We start from the raw sequence: 15,569 nt of genomic DNA, 5'->3' as shown, positions 1-15,569 counted from the left end.
GCAGCACGGCACCCTGATCTGGCTTGAATGCTGCAATGCCAACACATGCTCAGCAAACAGCTGGTAACCACTGTACAACACGGGGGTCCCTGCAGCAAGAGGAAATGGCTCCAAGAAACACCCCGAGGCTGGAGCGAGGACATGGGCAATGACCCAACCATGTCCAATTGGCTGCAGCTTCACAACTTCTGCTCAGATATGGCACGGCCAGGGTGGAGTAAGGACTGGAAGCACCCACAGGTACTGCTCTGTGTGCCACAGGGGCAAATGCAACCCTCTACTAGAGCCCAGTGCCGACCTCCACAGCATCTGCAGTGACCAAAGCCACCCTGGGGGAAATTCACCAGCTGGCTGCAGACATCTGAGGGTGGAAGAATGAGATCCACGGATAAAGCATGATTCCATAAGCCTCTTTTCCTTCGGAAACCAGGCTCAAAAGCTCAGCCTCTGCCCAGCCTCTCCCCACTGACCCCACGTTCAGCCCTTTTTCCTTCCAGAGGCTCCTGTCCTCCCTGCATCCTCCTGAACATCAGCTCACGCCACCTTTTCCGCACTAAAAAAGCGCTGAACTATGATGTGATGGGTTCTCTGGGGCCAGCAAACTCCCAGCACCGCACACCTCTCTGCCGCCGATAACAGCAGATAAACGCAGAGGCAAATATTATGGCAGTGTGTTTTAATTCCTGATGAATTATGCAAATTCGTATTCAAATTGAAGCACAGCCCTTAGGCTCTTGACAAATTGCCAACCTGGCCCCGATGTCAGGAGGCAGGGACAGCCAGCATTTCATCAGGTGAAGCACTGATACATGCCCTCTATATGTACACGTGCAAACCCATAAGTATTTGCACATCTCAGCAACGAGACCAAGGAGAACCTGCAAGAACCATTCAAGAGCATCTTTTGCATTTCTTCTTCCTCCTCACTCCATTTAGCCTGGCCAGAGACAGCCATCCAGCTTTCGTGTCCTTCACAAGATGGAAGCAGCTTGTGTTGAGGGTGAGATTCGAAGCAGGAAAGAAGATAAAATTCACCGTGGCTGGGAAGGAGGGAAGGCAGAGGCGAGCAGGAGGGAAAAGCCTAAAACACTCATGCCAATATGAATGTAGGCGCTGAAGCCGAGGCAAGGAGGATGTGTCCGTAACATAGGCATAGAGAGGGCTCATCTGATGAAAGTCGGAATTTCCAATCCCACACAAACCCTGAGCATCCATTAAAAGCAGCGGAAGAATCACCGCTTTGTGTCACTAATCTCATTAGGAGAAAGCTCCGCTGTAGCGCTGGGATTGCAAAGGGAAACCCCGGCACACGGGGAGCCCGGCACGGTGTGCCTGCCTGGGAGAACGGAGCCGGGGGAAAAGGGTGCTGGGCTTTCACCAGCACCCCAGGAAGGCGCCTGCACCCACCTGTACCTGTCTGCCTGGATCTTTACTCACTGGAGTATTATCTGCTTGGCTCGCGTGTGCTTGGCATGTGGGATCCCTCCCCACTGATAACCCAGGAGCTATTTTATTCCCACACGCTACCGGCACTGCCTGCAAGCAGCAAAGAGCCGAATCCCTTCAAAACCCTTCTTTCCAAGCACGCTGCCCATTACAATTTTTTTTTTTTCTTAATTAAAAGCAATTAAACCAAATGTATTAAAAGCATATTCAGCCACGGGGAATTCTGCTAAGAAGGGATCAGGGGCAGCAAGGGAAGCACGGGCAATACATCTAACCGCCAACCATAAAAAGGGCTCTTTGCTCGCAGGAACGTGGCAGGGGAAGATGGATGGTGGCAGAAGCAAGAGCAACCTTTGCAGAAGTTGCCAGGGATACAGATCCAGAGAGACAAGGTCGAGTGCCTTAAAATCTCTGTTATTCCCCTAAAAGGCACATTCTTTCCCAAACACATCACACTGCTCCTTCCCTTGCTCTGAGCCCACCATGTTCAGCTTGCCTGCCTGCATTCAGCTCCCTCAAAATGGCTCTTTGGCCACTGCTACACTGGCAATAAAATCTATTCCCAAGGTCATTTCACTCTTTTGTTGCTATTTCACCGTCTTGCTGGATTTTAAACAAAAAACAGCCTCATATAATCAAGCTCTCCTTCAACCCCTCTTTTCCGCCCATCACCACCCTGATCTAGAGATACCGAACTCACAACTACCTTTCACTTCCCATAACCGTCAGTGACAACAGCTGGAGAGGAAAACCGGAGCATATTGTGCACCCAACAGCTGATCCTCGCGGCGTGGGGAGAGAGCCCAACTGTCACCGCCGCGGCGTTGCCGTACGGCAGGGCTCCTGCCGCACCGTCCTCCCCAGCCAGCACGGTCAGGGATGGATAGAAAGGGTTTGCGCGGTTACCATTCCCTCGGCATTTAAGAGCAGGAGAGAAGTGAATGATAAGCGAAGCAAATAAATAGCAGAGATGGGTTTTCCCCAGCCGGTGGGTGCATGGCGATGCCTGCAGACACCCAGCTGTGCCATCGCAGAGCGAAGCCGGCCAGGAGCGCAGGGCAGGGAAGAAACAAGGGGAGAAGGAAACCCCCAAATCCCCATGGGCAGGGAGGGGCAGTGCCCTGCAGGGCAGCCACACCACAGTGCTCCCCTCCCAAACTTTGCTTTTTGAAGAGCATCACCACTGGAAAAGCCAGCGAGGGGCTGCCACAGCTGGCCATGGCTCCCTCACCCCGGCCCAGAGGTAGGGAGCTCCGGGCTGCCCTTGGCTCCCCTTCTTCCCCAACCCTGCCTGAATTTTTCGGGTCAGTTCAGGGCCCACTGTGCTCTCTGTTTCAGCAGCGAGGCAGAACAAAGCATGCCCTTGTCCTCGGCACCTCAAGCAGGCGATGCTGGATCGCGTTACCTAACCCAGACCAACATCATCTCGTCTCAGCAAGGCAGCTTTCGTGTCAGCACACGCCAAGCTGGCCCCGATTCCCGGCACCACCTCCCGCCCGAAGCTTTAACTGGACCAGTTTAGTACGCGCCGAAAACACACGGGGCCTTGTTTCAACTTGTTGGGCGCTAACCCCAGCTAAAGGAGGTGATCCGACACCCTCCCGCCGGTCGCAGCCGAGCTCAGCCACAAGGCACTCACCTGGAAGGCTGCGATGTTAATTCCCCTTAACAATGTTCATTTCCATATTCATCAGAAGATGGTGAAATGACAAGATGAGGGGTTATTTACTTTATAATTATAAACTAATTTCAGCCTTACCCTGGGTTATCCTAGGAAGGAGATCTAAAATTTCCCTTACGAAAGCCCTGCTCTGCTAACCACGTCTGCAGCGAGATTAATTCCCGGTGATTTCCATTTCTCCAACAGCTGCTGTGCTGGGAAAGAGCAGGAGCCTGTCCCCAACGCCAGAGTCCTGTACGGTGCCCCATACCATCCCTGGGTAGGATTTCTAGCGCTTGCACATCCTCCGGATCAAATTTTCACTGGCACACCACCCACTTAGGCTGGGCCCAGTGGTTGTCCAACCTCAACAAGGAGACTTGGTGCCAGGTAGGAAGGAGAAGGGCTCATAGAAACCATGCTAATAAAACACATCTCTGCCAACACGGTGTACCAGAGGTCAGGTTCCTGCCCATTCAACTAGAGAAGGTGTTACAAACCCTAACACAGCAGAGGATTCCACAGGACCTTGCTCCGAGCAAGTTTACGTTGACACATTAACCCTTGGGCTCTTGCCCATAGTCCAAGCCCAGCGCTTCTACCACCAGCTGCTTGGGATGGGGGCCTCAACAGGGTCAGAAAAAAGGGTGGACAGTCCTTTCCACCTTTCCTGAAGGACGGAAAAGCCACCTGACCAGCAGGACCTTGGGGAAACCATCGGGATATCAGGGAAAAGGAGTTACCAGGAGCACATGGCAAGAGACTCAAAAATGCAGAAGCCCCTTTTTACCACCTCCGTACTTCATCCCCACAGCAAAACCAAAGAGACCGCTCCTGCCTTTGCTCACAGCCTACGAGTTGGCCGCAGGCCCAAGGGAGCTGCAGGGGCATCACTTAATGGCCAAGCGCTTCCTCCACCCCCGGGGATGCCGGGTGTAAACCAGAGAGCGTGACGGGTCAAGCACAACATTCCTGCCCAGCACAGACCAGCATCCTCTCTCCGAGCCCTGCCGGGACAAACACACGGGCTGCTCTGCCTGGAAACACGTATTGAAAAGCATCTAATTTCACCAGGGCCTCAAGGGAGGAGAAATATCTCGGCAGGAAGGGTCTCTGACCAGTCCACGCTCCTCCCGGTGTTACCCAGTGAGCCCCTGCCCCACGGAGCCCCCTGCGCTCAGCCCCTCGCACCACCCCTTGGGCGGGCAGGGAGAGGAACCGCGATTTCAAGGGCCACTAAACACCAATTTTCCTTGCAGCATCAAAACGTGACCAAGGAGAGCCGCGTCCAACCACAGCCAAAATCCCACCACCGGGCAGGGTGCCCTCTTCTTCCAGCTCCGAGGAGGAGTGGAGCACGGCTCAATCCAGCATCACATTGGTGCTGTCTCGGTGTCTCGTATCAGCAAAGATTTTAGCGTGGATGCAATTTAGACGAACAAACTGTGCTTCTGCTGGCACTGCCGACGGCAAAGCCTCCTCTGCAAAATGTGCCGCCTCAGCAGAAGCACAATTCGGCCATTGTAAGGATGGCTACAGCGGGATTTTGCTGGCACAGCAAAGCTATCCTGGGGGGGAGGGTATTATTTTTTTCCTACTCTCCTACCTGGCCCAGCTGTCTGGAAAACTTCTCCCTGGGCACAGCAAGCCTGGAAGCAGGAATGGTCTCCAATCCGCCTTAAATCCCTGCATTCAAATGCACATACTAATGTGGAAGCTGGAAAGCAAACAACCCAAAAAATCTCCCCCTCTGTCTGACCGCTTTCTTTCCTTCCAGCCGCTGCTCTCAATGGATTTAACACAAAGCCAGCTCAGCTCGTACAGGTGTGTCCCTTCTCCCAGACACTGGAAGGTGTTTCTGGTCCATATTTTAATGGAAGAGGCTGGACACCCTTTTATACAAGCAGGGATCTGTTCCAGTAGCCCCTTCCATACACATCCCACCCCAGAAAGGATACCTCACTACATAGCAAAAAGCAGATTTTTATTATTTTTATTATTATTTTAAACTCTGAGAGTCTTTTTTTGCATGCGGACGGTATTTGCTCACCCGCAGACCTGCTGCCTGGGCCCCCAGCAGCCCTGCGTCACCGACTCCGAGGGAGTCTTTTCCACCTCCCCCAAAACACAGAAGCTGCCAAGACCAATGTGCTCGCTGTGGGATGGAGCCGAGACCAGGATGCTCACTTGGACCCGAAGACAGAAGGGTAGGGAAGGAGCAAAACTAGAATCCCCCCCCATATTGTGAGCCGCAGGCTGCGGTGCAGAGCAAGCTCTGCTGCTTGGCTCCATCGATTGCAGCCTCTTTTTATGCAATGTCTTCCCGGCAAGCTCAACCGCTGCCAGGGATGAAATTCCATTGCGAACAGTCACCATCCTCCCCCAGCCCTCGGCAGGGTTGGGAGCACCACACTGTTCCTCAGTGCCTGGAATTCCAGTTGGGAGCACCCCTCTGCTTCCCAGTCCCCAAAACCCCAGTCGGGAGCACCTGTAACCCCAGTTAGGAGCACCCCCGCTGCTCCTTGGCAGTCGTTACCCCAGTCGGGAGTACATGTAACCGCAGTCGGGAGCACCCCGCTGCTCCCCAGCACCCGAAACGCTGGTCAGGAGAATCCTGGTGCTCCCCAGACCCCATAACTCCTGTCCGGAGCACCCATAACCCTGGTCATGAGCACCCCGCTGCTCCCCAGCACCTGTAACCCTGGGCATGAGCACTCCGCTGCTCCCCAGTCCCCATAATCCCAGTCAGGAGCAGCCGTAACCCCAGTCGGAAACACCCCACTGCTCCCCGGCACCCGCAACCCCAGTCAGGAGCACCTGTAACCCCAGTCGGGAGCACCCTGCTGCTCCCCAGCGCCCATAACCCTGGTGAGGAGCACCCCACTGCTTCCCAGTCTGCATAACCCCACTCGGGAGCTCCCCACTGCACCCTAAACCCTCTAAAACCTTGTCCAGGAGCACCTCACTAATCCCCAATCCACACAAACCCAGTCGGGAGCATCCCCGCTGCTCCCCAGCTCCCATAACCCCAACTGCTGTCCTTGGGAACCAGGCGATTCCCAAGCAGACGGGGAATGGCCGTGGGATGGCAGCCCCACAGCCGAGCGCTGGCTCACCTCCCGCCTCAGCCTCCCTTCGCGCCCTTCCAACAAAGGGGCTTCTGTCCCCGTTCCCTGGCCCGCACGGCGGCAGCCGAAACGCTACCACGGAATAGAAACCCCCAGAGAAGAGCCAAGGGTGCAAGGGTCACTGGACACAGCCCAGGCGCCCGTGTTCTGGAGCTGGGGCAGAGCCTGGGCTGCTGGAACGCGCAGAGCCTGCAAGGAAAATAAGAAGTCGGCGCCGGCGATAACTGGATTCTCAAATACGGCCAATCGCGCTATTTTTACAGGGGCGTATTTATTTTAGGAGGACTCTGGGACGGATTCAACAGTCTCTTTCTTCAGCCCGGCGGTATTTAAAGATCGGTTTGAACTGGCTCTATTTAAAGGCTTCGCCTCCTGCCCGCTGTTCTTAACCCCTTGCACAAGCTTTTGCTTTCCACCCCCTCCAAACCCCTCCTAAAAACAAACCAAAGAGAAAAAAATACACAACAAAAAAAACACGCACAACATCAACATCGCGAACGCAAAGCTACGGAGGGCCCCTCTGCCGCGGGAAGCAACCAGCATTCCCAACAATACCAGGAAAGCCATTCAAAAATAAAATTCCCTGCCTATCCCACTGCTTAGGAGTAATGGAAGTTTCGATTGTTAATTCTACGGAGGTATTTAATGGAAGTTTAGCTTCGCCACGAATAGCCGTGCCAAAGCCAATCTCCCCGTGTGAGCAAAGCTTGCCATCATCCCGGCGAGTTGGGAACCAAGGGCCATGGGTTAGGATAAGGGGGATTTTCAAAATATTTCAGAGAAAGGAATATAAAAATAATGAGAACACATTAAAAAAAAAATTTGAGGGATCACCAAACCCATTCCCTCCATCAGGGGCCCCAAATCCAAGCTCAGTCCCAGCCCAAGAGCTTGTGGCGCAGCGGGAAAGCTGGTGGACGGCGGCTGGGAGAAATGCTTTGTTGGCTCGGCTTGGTTGGAGCTTGGAGCCTCCCTCCCAGGCTGCCTGGATTTCTGGGAAACACCAGAAAAGGAAACTTTGGGAGGGGAAATAAAAGAAAACAAAGAAAAAAAAATATCACCCAATACAAAAAAAAAATCAACAACAACAAAAAAGAAACAACAACCCGCCCCGTGCTCAGTTGGGCTTGAGATTGTCCAGATGAATTTTTGCAGGGATCTTATTCTGCTTTAGCAGGAGGGGGAAAAAATGCCCAGGACAAAAGAAAATAAAAAGAAAAAATACAAAAGGGAAGGAAAAAAAGCTGGTGTTTGCCCATGTGCTTGGCTTCCCAGCCGTTCGCTTTACACCTCTCCTCTTCGCACCTGGGAAATTGGCACTGCTGCCCGGTCTAAAACTAATAAATCTTTTTCCCCCCCGATTCGGGCCGCTTCCTTCTCTGCAGATGTTGGCAATCAGGTCTGCGAATTTCAAAGCCATTCAGCCCGGGCGGTTGGGAGAAAAGCAGGTTTATTATTGCAAAACCTGTCACCCTCCCAACGCCTAAAGTAAACTCCGAGTCACCCCTCCACGCCCAGGGGAAAGAAAGGGAAAAAAAAAAAAAAAAAAAGAAAATAAAATAGAGCCAGAGAGGGAAATCAAACGGTCAGAAATCCCTGGCGTCCTTGAAGGGCGAGCTCGGGAAGCCCGAGGGCAGGAGGGTGCAGGCAGATTCCCCCGCGCTGGGAAAGCGAGCTTGGGAAGCAAGAGGGAATAAAAATACATTAAAAAAAAACCGTAATTGGAGAAAATAAATGAAAAGCCGACTGAGGAAAAAAAAAAACAACACTGCACTTTCAATATCTGGTTGGTTTTGTGTTTTTTTTTTAAACGGCCAGGCAGCAGTGGGGCTGCGCGGGGACGGGGAAAGGCGAGAAGGGGGGAAACTACAAAATACGCAGCCCCTGCGTGGAAGCTGCGTTGAAAAATAATAATTACAAAGGGGAAACTAAAAGAATAAGGATTTTTAAAAAAATAAAAGAGATGGAAGGCGCCCTGCCGGCAGCGCGGCGGGGACCGGGCATTGCCCGCCGCTCCCGGAGCGCCCGAGCGGCCGCCGCCGGTCCGCAACGGGGCAAACTGCTCGGGAACGGGGGGAATTCACCCGGGAAACGGGGCATTTGCCCTGCCGGGAGGCTCCCAGCATACCCTTCTCCTCCGCAACCCGATCCTCCGCGCTCCCGGCTTTCCCGAAAATCCGATTTATCCCACAAAAACAGCCGTCTCGGTCGGGATTTTCCTCCGCGCTAACACCACCGCGGGCAGGGGGGAGCGCATTTTTCCCCGCCCCATTCCCCATTTCATCCCCTTATTTCCCTATTTTTCCCCCCTATTTCCCCCACTATTCCCCTAGTTTTTCCCCCATTATTCCCCCTTCCCTATTTTCCCGCCCCATTCCCCTATTATTTCCCTATTTTTCCCCCTATTATTTTCTCCCCATTCGCCTATTTTTGCCCTCTATTCCCCTATTTCCCCATTTTATTCCCTTCCCCTTTCCCCCCTTTTCCCCCTCTCCTGTCCCCTATTTCGCCCCATTCCCGTATCTCTTCTCCCTCTCATTCCCCTACTTCTTCTCCCCTCATTCCCCTATTTCTTCTCCCCCTCATTCCCCTACTTTTCTCTCCCCATTCCCCTATTTTTTCTCTCCCCATTCCCCTACTTTTCCTCCCCCATTCCCCTATTTTTTCTCCCCTCATTCCCCTATTTTTCCTCCCCTCATTCCCCTATTTTTTCTCCCCTCATTCCCCTATTTTTCCTCCCCCCATTCCCCTATTCTTCCTCCCCTCATTCCCCTATTTTTCCTCCCCCCATCCCTCTATTTTCCCCCCTCTCAGCCTCCTACTTTTCCCCCTCCTCTCTCCCCTCATTTCCTTACTCCCTCTTCCCTACTTTTCTCCCCACTCCTTTCCCCCCCAAACCAAGCGAAGCAGAAACCCCTTTGCCGAAACCCGCAAACGCCCCTCAAATCTCTTCTTATTACCGCAGTTTTTTAGCAGCCGGAGGCGCACGGAGTTGGGAGGGGGAACCCGAGGTGGGGAGAGGGGGGTATCTCGCATCCTTACCCGGGTGGGAGTGAAGGCTGATGCCCGAGGCGAGGAACTTGCCGGGCTGGAGGGCGGCGGGGAGCCCCGCAGCCATGGTCCCCGCGGCCGGGGCCAGGCGCCCGGTGGCTCCCAAGCGGTGGCTCTCCATGGCCAGCCCGGAGAGCAGCGGAGGGGGGCCGTGCACCGAACGGGGGGGGGGCCCGAAATCTCGGCCATCCATCATCCAACTCGCCAGCTTCAAGGAGTCTTCCAGGATCGTTGTCGGTGCCCGCCACCGCCTTTTCCCCCCCCACCCCCCCCCTCCCTCCCTCCCACCCCCCTTCTTCTTCTTCTCCTCCTCCTCCTCCTCCTCCCCAAAAAATCAGATGGTTTTCAAAAATAAGGCGTCCATGGTGCGGTGCAGGGAGCCCAGCCCCGGCGCGGCGGTCTCGGTAATGCCTGAAAAAGAGGGAGAAAAAAAAAGGGGCTGGTGAGAAAATTTCCTCCCGGCACCCCTTCCCCAAAATAAACCCTAAAAAACCCACCCGCAGCCTCCCAACGCGGAGGAAGGGGGGGGGGGGGGGAAGTGAGGAGGGTAATAATCCAAGGAAAACTTGTCGAAAAGGGCGGATTTGTTCAAGAAGTATTTTAAAATAATTTATATTTTTTTTTCCTCCTACAATTTGGATTTCTTCTCCCCGTTTCCCCCCCCCTTTCAAAGACAAAACGGGGCCGGGGTGCTGCGCAGCGCGGCTCCAGCGGGACCCGCGTTCCTCCCCGCAGCGCAGGGAAACAAACACAAAACCCACCCCAAAACAACCCCGAAACGGCTCCGAATTATCCTTATTCGAACATTATTTCCCCCCCGTTGGGGGTTGCTTTGCCCCACCAAAAGCCGCCGGGGCAGCGGGAGCGGGCGGCTGCGCTCCCATCATCCCGATTTTTGCTTCTTTTCCCCCATTCCAAAGGCTCCGAAGCGTCGCCTGGGGTTTTTAGTTCTTCTCTCGTTTGTTCCCAGCTCGGGAGAAACGAAAGAGTAGTAGTATTTCCCAAAGGAGCGAAAAAGGAGCGAAAGGAGATCTATAAATATATATATTTATATAGAAACATATCGAAAATGTATCGAAAATAGATAGAAAATGGATATATTTCTAATTGCAGCTCGATTAAACGATCCCCCCCTCTACGCCCGTCGGGTTTTGAAGAGGGATAGCAAAAAAAAAAGGAACAATAAGGAGAAAAAAAGTGAATTTTTCTTCTTCCCCCACTCGTTCCCGGCGGTACCGGAGCCCCGGGAGCTGCCGCTTCGGGAAAGAAAAAGGGGGGTGGGGGGGTGCCAGGCCAAGAAATAATGAAGAAAAGGCAAAAAAAAAAGAAAAAAAAAGGAAAAAGGAAAAAACAAAACAAAAAAAACCAAAAACAAGCAAAAAAAAAAAGCAAAAAAAAAGGCAAAAAAAAGCAAAAAAAAAAAAGGAGAAAAAAAAAGCAAAATGGTTGAAAAAAAATGCTCCCAAAGCGCTGTGTTGAAATTGGGTGAAATTAAAAAAATGAAACGGTGGTTGCGTGGCGGAGCGGGGCGAGACTGCGGGATGGAAATAGTCAAATAAAGAGGAAATGGGTAAAAATCCAGGGTGAAAGGAGCGAGGGGATGGAGACGCGGGTCCTACCTCGGCTCTCAGGCCGCCTGCTCGCGGGGCATGGCGGAGCGGGGCTGGGGTTCGCCGCCCTGCCCGGCTCCGCGGCTCCGCTCCGCTGCTCAGGGGCAGCGAGGGAGCGAGGAGGAGGAGGAGGAGGCAGCGGCGGCGGCGGCGGCCGCGCCATGGAGCGGCGGGGCCCCGCCGAGCTGCAGCATCGCCTCCGCGCACGCACACACACACGGACACACACACACACACGCTCACACACACACACGGCTCAGCGGCGGAGGGAAAAAATAAAAAAATAAATAGCAAAAAAAAATAAGGGGAGAGGGAGCGAGGGGAGGGAAAAAAAAACAGGGAGGGAGGAGAAAAAAAGAACGGGAGGGGAAAAAATAAAAAAGGCCAAAGGGGGAAGGGAAGAGAAGAGAAAAAAAAAAAACCGGCGGCGCCGGGCCCGTGAAACACGCATTGTTCTCGGCGCGGGAGGGGGCGGGGCCAACGCCCGTCCCTGCCTCCCCATTGGTGCGCGCGGCTGTCAATCAGCCGCGGGTAAACAGGCGGCGGTTTCCAGGCTCCCCCCGCCCGCCCGCGCGTCACCCCCCCCCCCCGCGCAGGGGTCGCCGCGCTCTAAAGATACTGGGGGGGGGAAAGAATAAAGAGGGGGCGTGAAGAGAAGGACAGGGGGAGTGAAAAGAGGAAAGGGGGGGGCTCCCCATGACCCCCCCCCCCCCCCTTTCCCAACCCCTTACCCTTCATTATGCGCGGGGCTGAGCGCCTCCCCCCCTCGCCAGGCGGAGGGACGGGATGGGTGTCCCCCCCCCACCCCTCCCCCGCCGCGTTCGGTGATGGGGATGAGAGCCCTCTCCCACGGCCCCGCCGCGGACAAAGCCGCCTTTCAGGCAGCGGGGGGGAGGGCCCCTCCCCTCCCCGCTCCCCCAAAAATGTAGAAAACAGGGTGAAAAGGAAGCCCGTGGGAGGGGACAGCCGCCCCCCCCCTCCTCTTTCCTCGCCACGGATTGAACCAAAACTCCAGTTTTTTTCCCAGCTGGGCGGGGGCACGGCCCTTTCCTCCTTCCCAACTTTTACTTTTCTTCTTTTTCTGCTTTTTTTTTTTTTTCCCTTTTTGCATTCAGCTCCCCCCGGGGGGGGGGGGACGAGGACGCCCCATCCCCCCTCCTCCCCCCCTCATGCACCGCCCCGCTTCTTCACTTAATTAAAAAAAAAAATCAGCTTTTATAACGAAAGAGGTGGAGGAGGGGAAAAAAAAAATCTAATTTAAGCCCAGTATAAATTAAAAAATATTAATACTAAAGCTTCTTCCCCCCCCCCGCCCAGGAGAGTTTCGAGGCTCCCGTTGGAGCAGCGGCCAAAAAACGGGAGAAACGGCCCCAAAAGCGGAGCTGGGACCCCCCCCGCGACACTTTCGGCTTATTTTTATATAATAATACGTGGGTTTATTTATATCTGAGAGCAAAACCTGACTGCGTCAGAGGCGAGGGCTCAAGCCCCGGTGCTTCCAAGGGGCTTTTTTTCTTTTTTTTCCTGTCTTCTTTAGTAAACCAAAAGGAAAAAAAGAAAAAAAAAAGGGGGGGGGGGGTGAGGGGAGGGGGATATTAATGGCTTAATCGCTTTTATGTGGCTTTAAAAGCATATTTTATAAATGTTTAATGCCTTCACGCCCGGACCTCCCCGGCCAGGGGGGTTGGAGTGCCATAAATCAGCGAAATGCTAAGAAAAACCCCGAACCGGGCGTGGCGGGGGGGGGGGGGGAACGGTGCCCCCCCCTCCTCCTCCTCCTCCTCCTCCACCTCCACCCCCGCAGGCTCCGGTCCTTCCTCCTCCTCCTCCTCCTCCTCCTCCTCCCCCCGGCCGGGAGCCATCTTGTAGCAGCAGCAGCAGCAGCTCCAGGCTGGGGCAGCTTTTGAACCACCAGCCTGCCCCCCCCCCCCCCTTCCTAAAAAAGCCCCCCCTCAACCCCCCCATTTATCTCTCTAGACACATTTTTATCATTATTATTAGCGCTGCGGCTGCCCTGGGGGCGGGCACCGTTTACCCACCGTTTTCCAATCGTTTTCCCACCATTTTCCACCTTAACGTTTCTCCTCCCCCCCCCTTTTCTCCTTATTCCCCTACACAGGGACACCCCCCCGCGCAGGGATGAGGGTCGCGGCAATGGAATGAGGGGGAGGGGGGGGTGCCGAGCTGGTCCCACCAACCTCCCGGCGAATCTGGGAGGTGGCAGCCGCTTGCGCCTTTTCTCCGCTTTTTTTTACCCAAAATACCGATTTTTAGGAGGTATTGCGGGGGGGGATCCCGCGAGCAGCCGCCCCCCCCCCCGCCAGGCTCCCGGCGGTTCCCACGGGGCCGCCCGCCCCGGGGCCGCCCGCGCCCGCCCGCTCCTCGCCCTCCACCTCCCCTCCCGTTCTTTTCCTTTAGTTTTCTTTATTTTCCCATTTTACCTTCCTTTTTCTCCCTTTTCCCCCCCTTTTTTCTCTTCTCTTCCCCCCTTTTTGCCCTTTATTTTCCTTTTTTTCCCATTCCCCCCTCTTTTTCCCATCCCCCCCTTTTCTTTTTCCATTCCCCTCTTTTCTTTTTCCCATTCCCCCCTTCTTTTCTTTTTCCCATTCCCCCCTTTTCTTTCTCACATTCCTTTTTTCTTTTCTCCCATTCCCCCTCTTTTCTTTTTCCCATTCACCCCTTTTTCCATTTCCCCCCCCTTTTGTCCCATTTCCCCCCTTATTTCCCCCCCGACTTTTTTTCTCTTCCCCCCCCCCCCCGCCCCATTCGGACACAAAATCCTCTCCGGGCTGCCCCCCTCTTTCCCCATCCCCATGGAGCCGGCAGAGCAGTGGGGGCTCTGTTCCCCCCCCAGCCCCACACCGGGCATTGCCCCCACCCCTGGGGATGCAGGTAGGCTGGGGGGGAGGTAGGGAAGGTTAGTCTGGGGGATGGGAGAAGTTGGGATATGGGGAAACCTGTCTAGAGATATGGGAGGCAAAGCCAACTGATGCCCCCCTCATCTCCCTATGTTTTGGGGGCTGCCAAAGTTTGGGGGGGCGGGGGGAGCTCACACATTCATTGCAAACCCAACGTTCTGCTTTGCACCCTTAGGCTGGGAGACATCCCCCCCCTCCAGAACCCCATCCCAAGCCATGTGTTGGACACCACCACCACCCAATACGCCCCCCCTCCCCTCGGGATCCCCATCCCCAGGCTGGCAGCTCCAGCAGTGGGGGTGCTGTGCATCCTTCCCCCCCCCCCCGCATTTTTAACATGCTTACTACACGTTTTCAGGGTGGGTTTTGGAGCTATATTTAAAGCATGCAGTCAGTGGCTGGATTTAGAAAACCGGGCATAAATCACATTAAGACACGGACGGCGACGATCCCAGCGCGGCGGCAAAGCTTTGCCCTCATTTCATTCCCCCCATCTTAAAAGCAGAACCGAGTCCAACAGCAGGATCCAGAACTGGGTCCAACAGCAGCATCCCAAACCCCCTCCCCAAATAAAACCTTGTGGAGGCAGAGGTGGGATTTGAAAGCAATGGGGGTCCCTGCTGGGATTTATTCCCATGAATCCCGAGGGATTTATTCATCGATCAAGGAGGGGGCAGGGTGAGTTCAAAAGCTCGAGGTCCCTTCTCCTCTCCAGCCCCCTCGCCTGCAAGGAAAGAGCTGCCATCCATGGGGAGGGGGTTGCGGGGTGGGGGGTCTTGATGAGGAGATCCCCGGGAAACAGCTTGGGAACCGAGCGAAGAATTCCTGATTAATGAGCAGAACAGCTTGGGATTTTGTTTTTCTCCATAAATCCTGGCTGATTATAAACCCCGTGCTCAGCCTGGCTGCAGGCTTTGGGTGGGGCAGGGGGGAGCCTGAGAAATCCCCCTCCCAGGGTTGGTACCCAATGCCTGCGACCGCTGCGGGCTGCAGCATCCTTGTACCATCCCAGCTCCGCTGCCCCACTGGTGGGGGACAAGGACCAGGGGGAGACAGGGACATGATTGGTACCCCTCTCCGCCATCCTTCACAGCAGTTCCGATCCCACAGCTCCAGCATTTGGAAAGCCAAACATCTCCCAAACCGCAGTCTGGTTTTCCAGTCCAAATAAAGCCTGATGGGGTTTTTTTTCCCTGCTCGGCACGGGAAGACGGGTGTGCATGCACAAAACCACCCTGATTTCCCTCTTTGCCTGCACACTTACTTGCCCCCAAACCCTGAGTTGGGACACCAATTCCCACCCCCGCAGCCACCCCCCCTCTCCGGTGCACAAACCTGCTCTGTATTTCTTGCACTCTCCCCAAAGCCCCCAGTACCAGGCTTTTGTCACAGCTAGGCTGGATCTTTGACAAATAGGGGTGGGTTTATTTTCTTTTTTTCCCCCTTTTCCCCAATAAAAAGCTTTTTTCACCCAATATCAGGCAAAAAAGAAAAAATTGGCAGGGAAGAGGGCTGACATGCACAGCCCATGGAAAGCTCTGAGAAGAGTGCGAAGCCCAAAGCTGTAATTACTGCCTGTGTTTTTGGGCTGCAGACCAGCTACTAAATTGGGTGTAAGGCACGGAAGCGGCACTTATACCTTTCAGCGAAAAAGAAAATGTGGTTTAGCGGAGAAACGTGAATGGGAAACCTCCCCAAATCTACAATCCCTATATAACACCCCACCACAACAGGTTCTGCATTGGTGAGTTTAAAA

The 15,569-nt window shown here is 54.4% G+C and overlaps 2 protein-coding genes across 4 annotated transcripts in view; both read right to left on the bottom strand.

The window, feature by feature from the left end:
- TNRC18 (trinucleotide repeat containing 18) overlaps positions 1–9,537 on the bottom strand; it is a 56,605-nt gene extending 47,068 nt beyond the window's left edge. For all 3 annotated transcript variants that reach the window (XM_054080329.1, XM_054080332.1, XM_054080330.1), the window contains exon 1: positions 9,277–9,537. In XM_054080329.1, coding sequence (XP_053936304.1) covers positions 9,277–9,481 — 205 coding nt within the window. In that variant the 5' untranslated portion in view covers positions 9,482–9,537. The remainder of the gene's footprint in view (positions 1–9,276) is intronic.
- A 38-nt stretch (positions 9,538–9,575) lies between these two features.
- LOC128853729 (vasodilator-stimulated phosphoprotein-like) lies at positions 9,576–11,166 on the bottom strand. The gene is made up of 2 exons (XM_054080781.1): positions 10,905–11,166; positions 9,576–9,696 (listed from the first exon to the last, which is right to left on the bottom strand). The coding sequence occupies exons 1-2, from the start codon at positions 11,056–11,058 to the stop codon at positions 9,620–9,622; spliced, it is 231 nt and encodes a 76-aa protein (XP_053936756.1). The 5' UTR covers positions 11,059–11,166; the 3' UTR covers positions 9,576–9,619.
- Between the last annotated feature and the right edge of the window lie 4,403 nt (positions 11,167–15,569).

The sequence above is a fragment of the Cuculus canorus genome, chromosome 15, assembly GCF_017976375.1.
Source record: "Cuculus canorus isolate bCucCan1 chromosome 15, bCucCan1.pri, whole genome shotgun sequence".
Lineage (NCBI taxonomy): Eukaryota > Metazoa > Chordata > Aves > Cuculiformes > Cuculidae > Cuculus > Cuculus canorus.
This window is presented reverse-complemented; position numbering and strand designations above follow the sequence as displayed.

Bases quoted from the DNA above. Each gene is read 5' to 3' on its own strand.
- LOC128853729 (XM_054080781.1), bottom strand. From the start codon at position 11,058: ATGGCGCGGCCGCCGCCGCCGCCGCTGCCTCCTCCTCCTCCTCCTCGC. The intron at 9,697-10,904 runs GTAGGACCCGCG...CCTCTTTTTCAG, and splicing joins CAGGCGGCCTGAGAGCCGAG to GCATTACCGAGACCGCCGCG.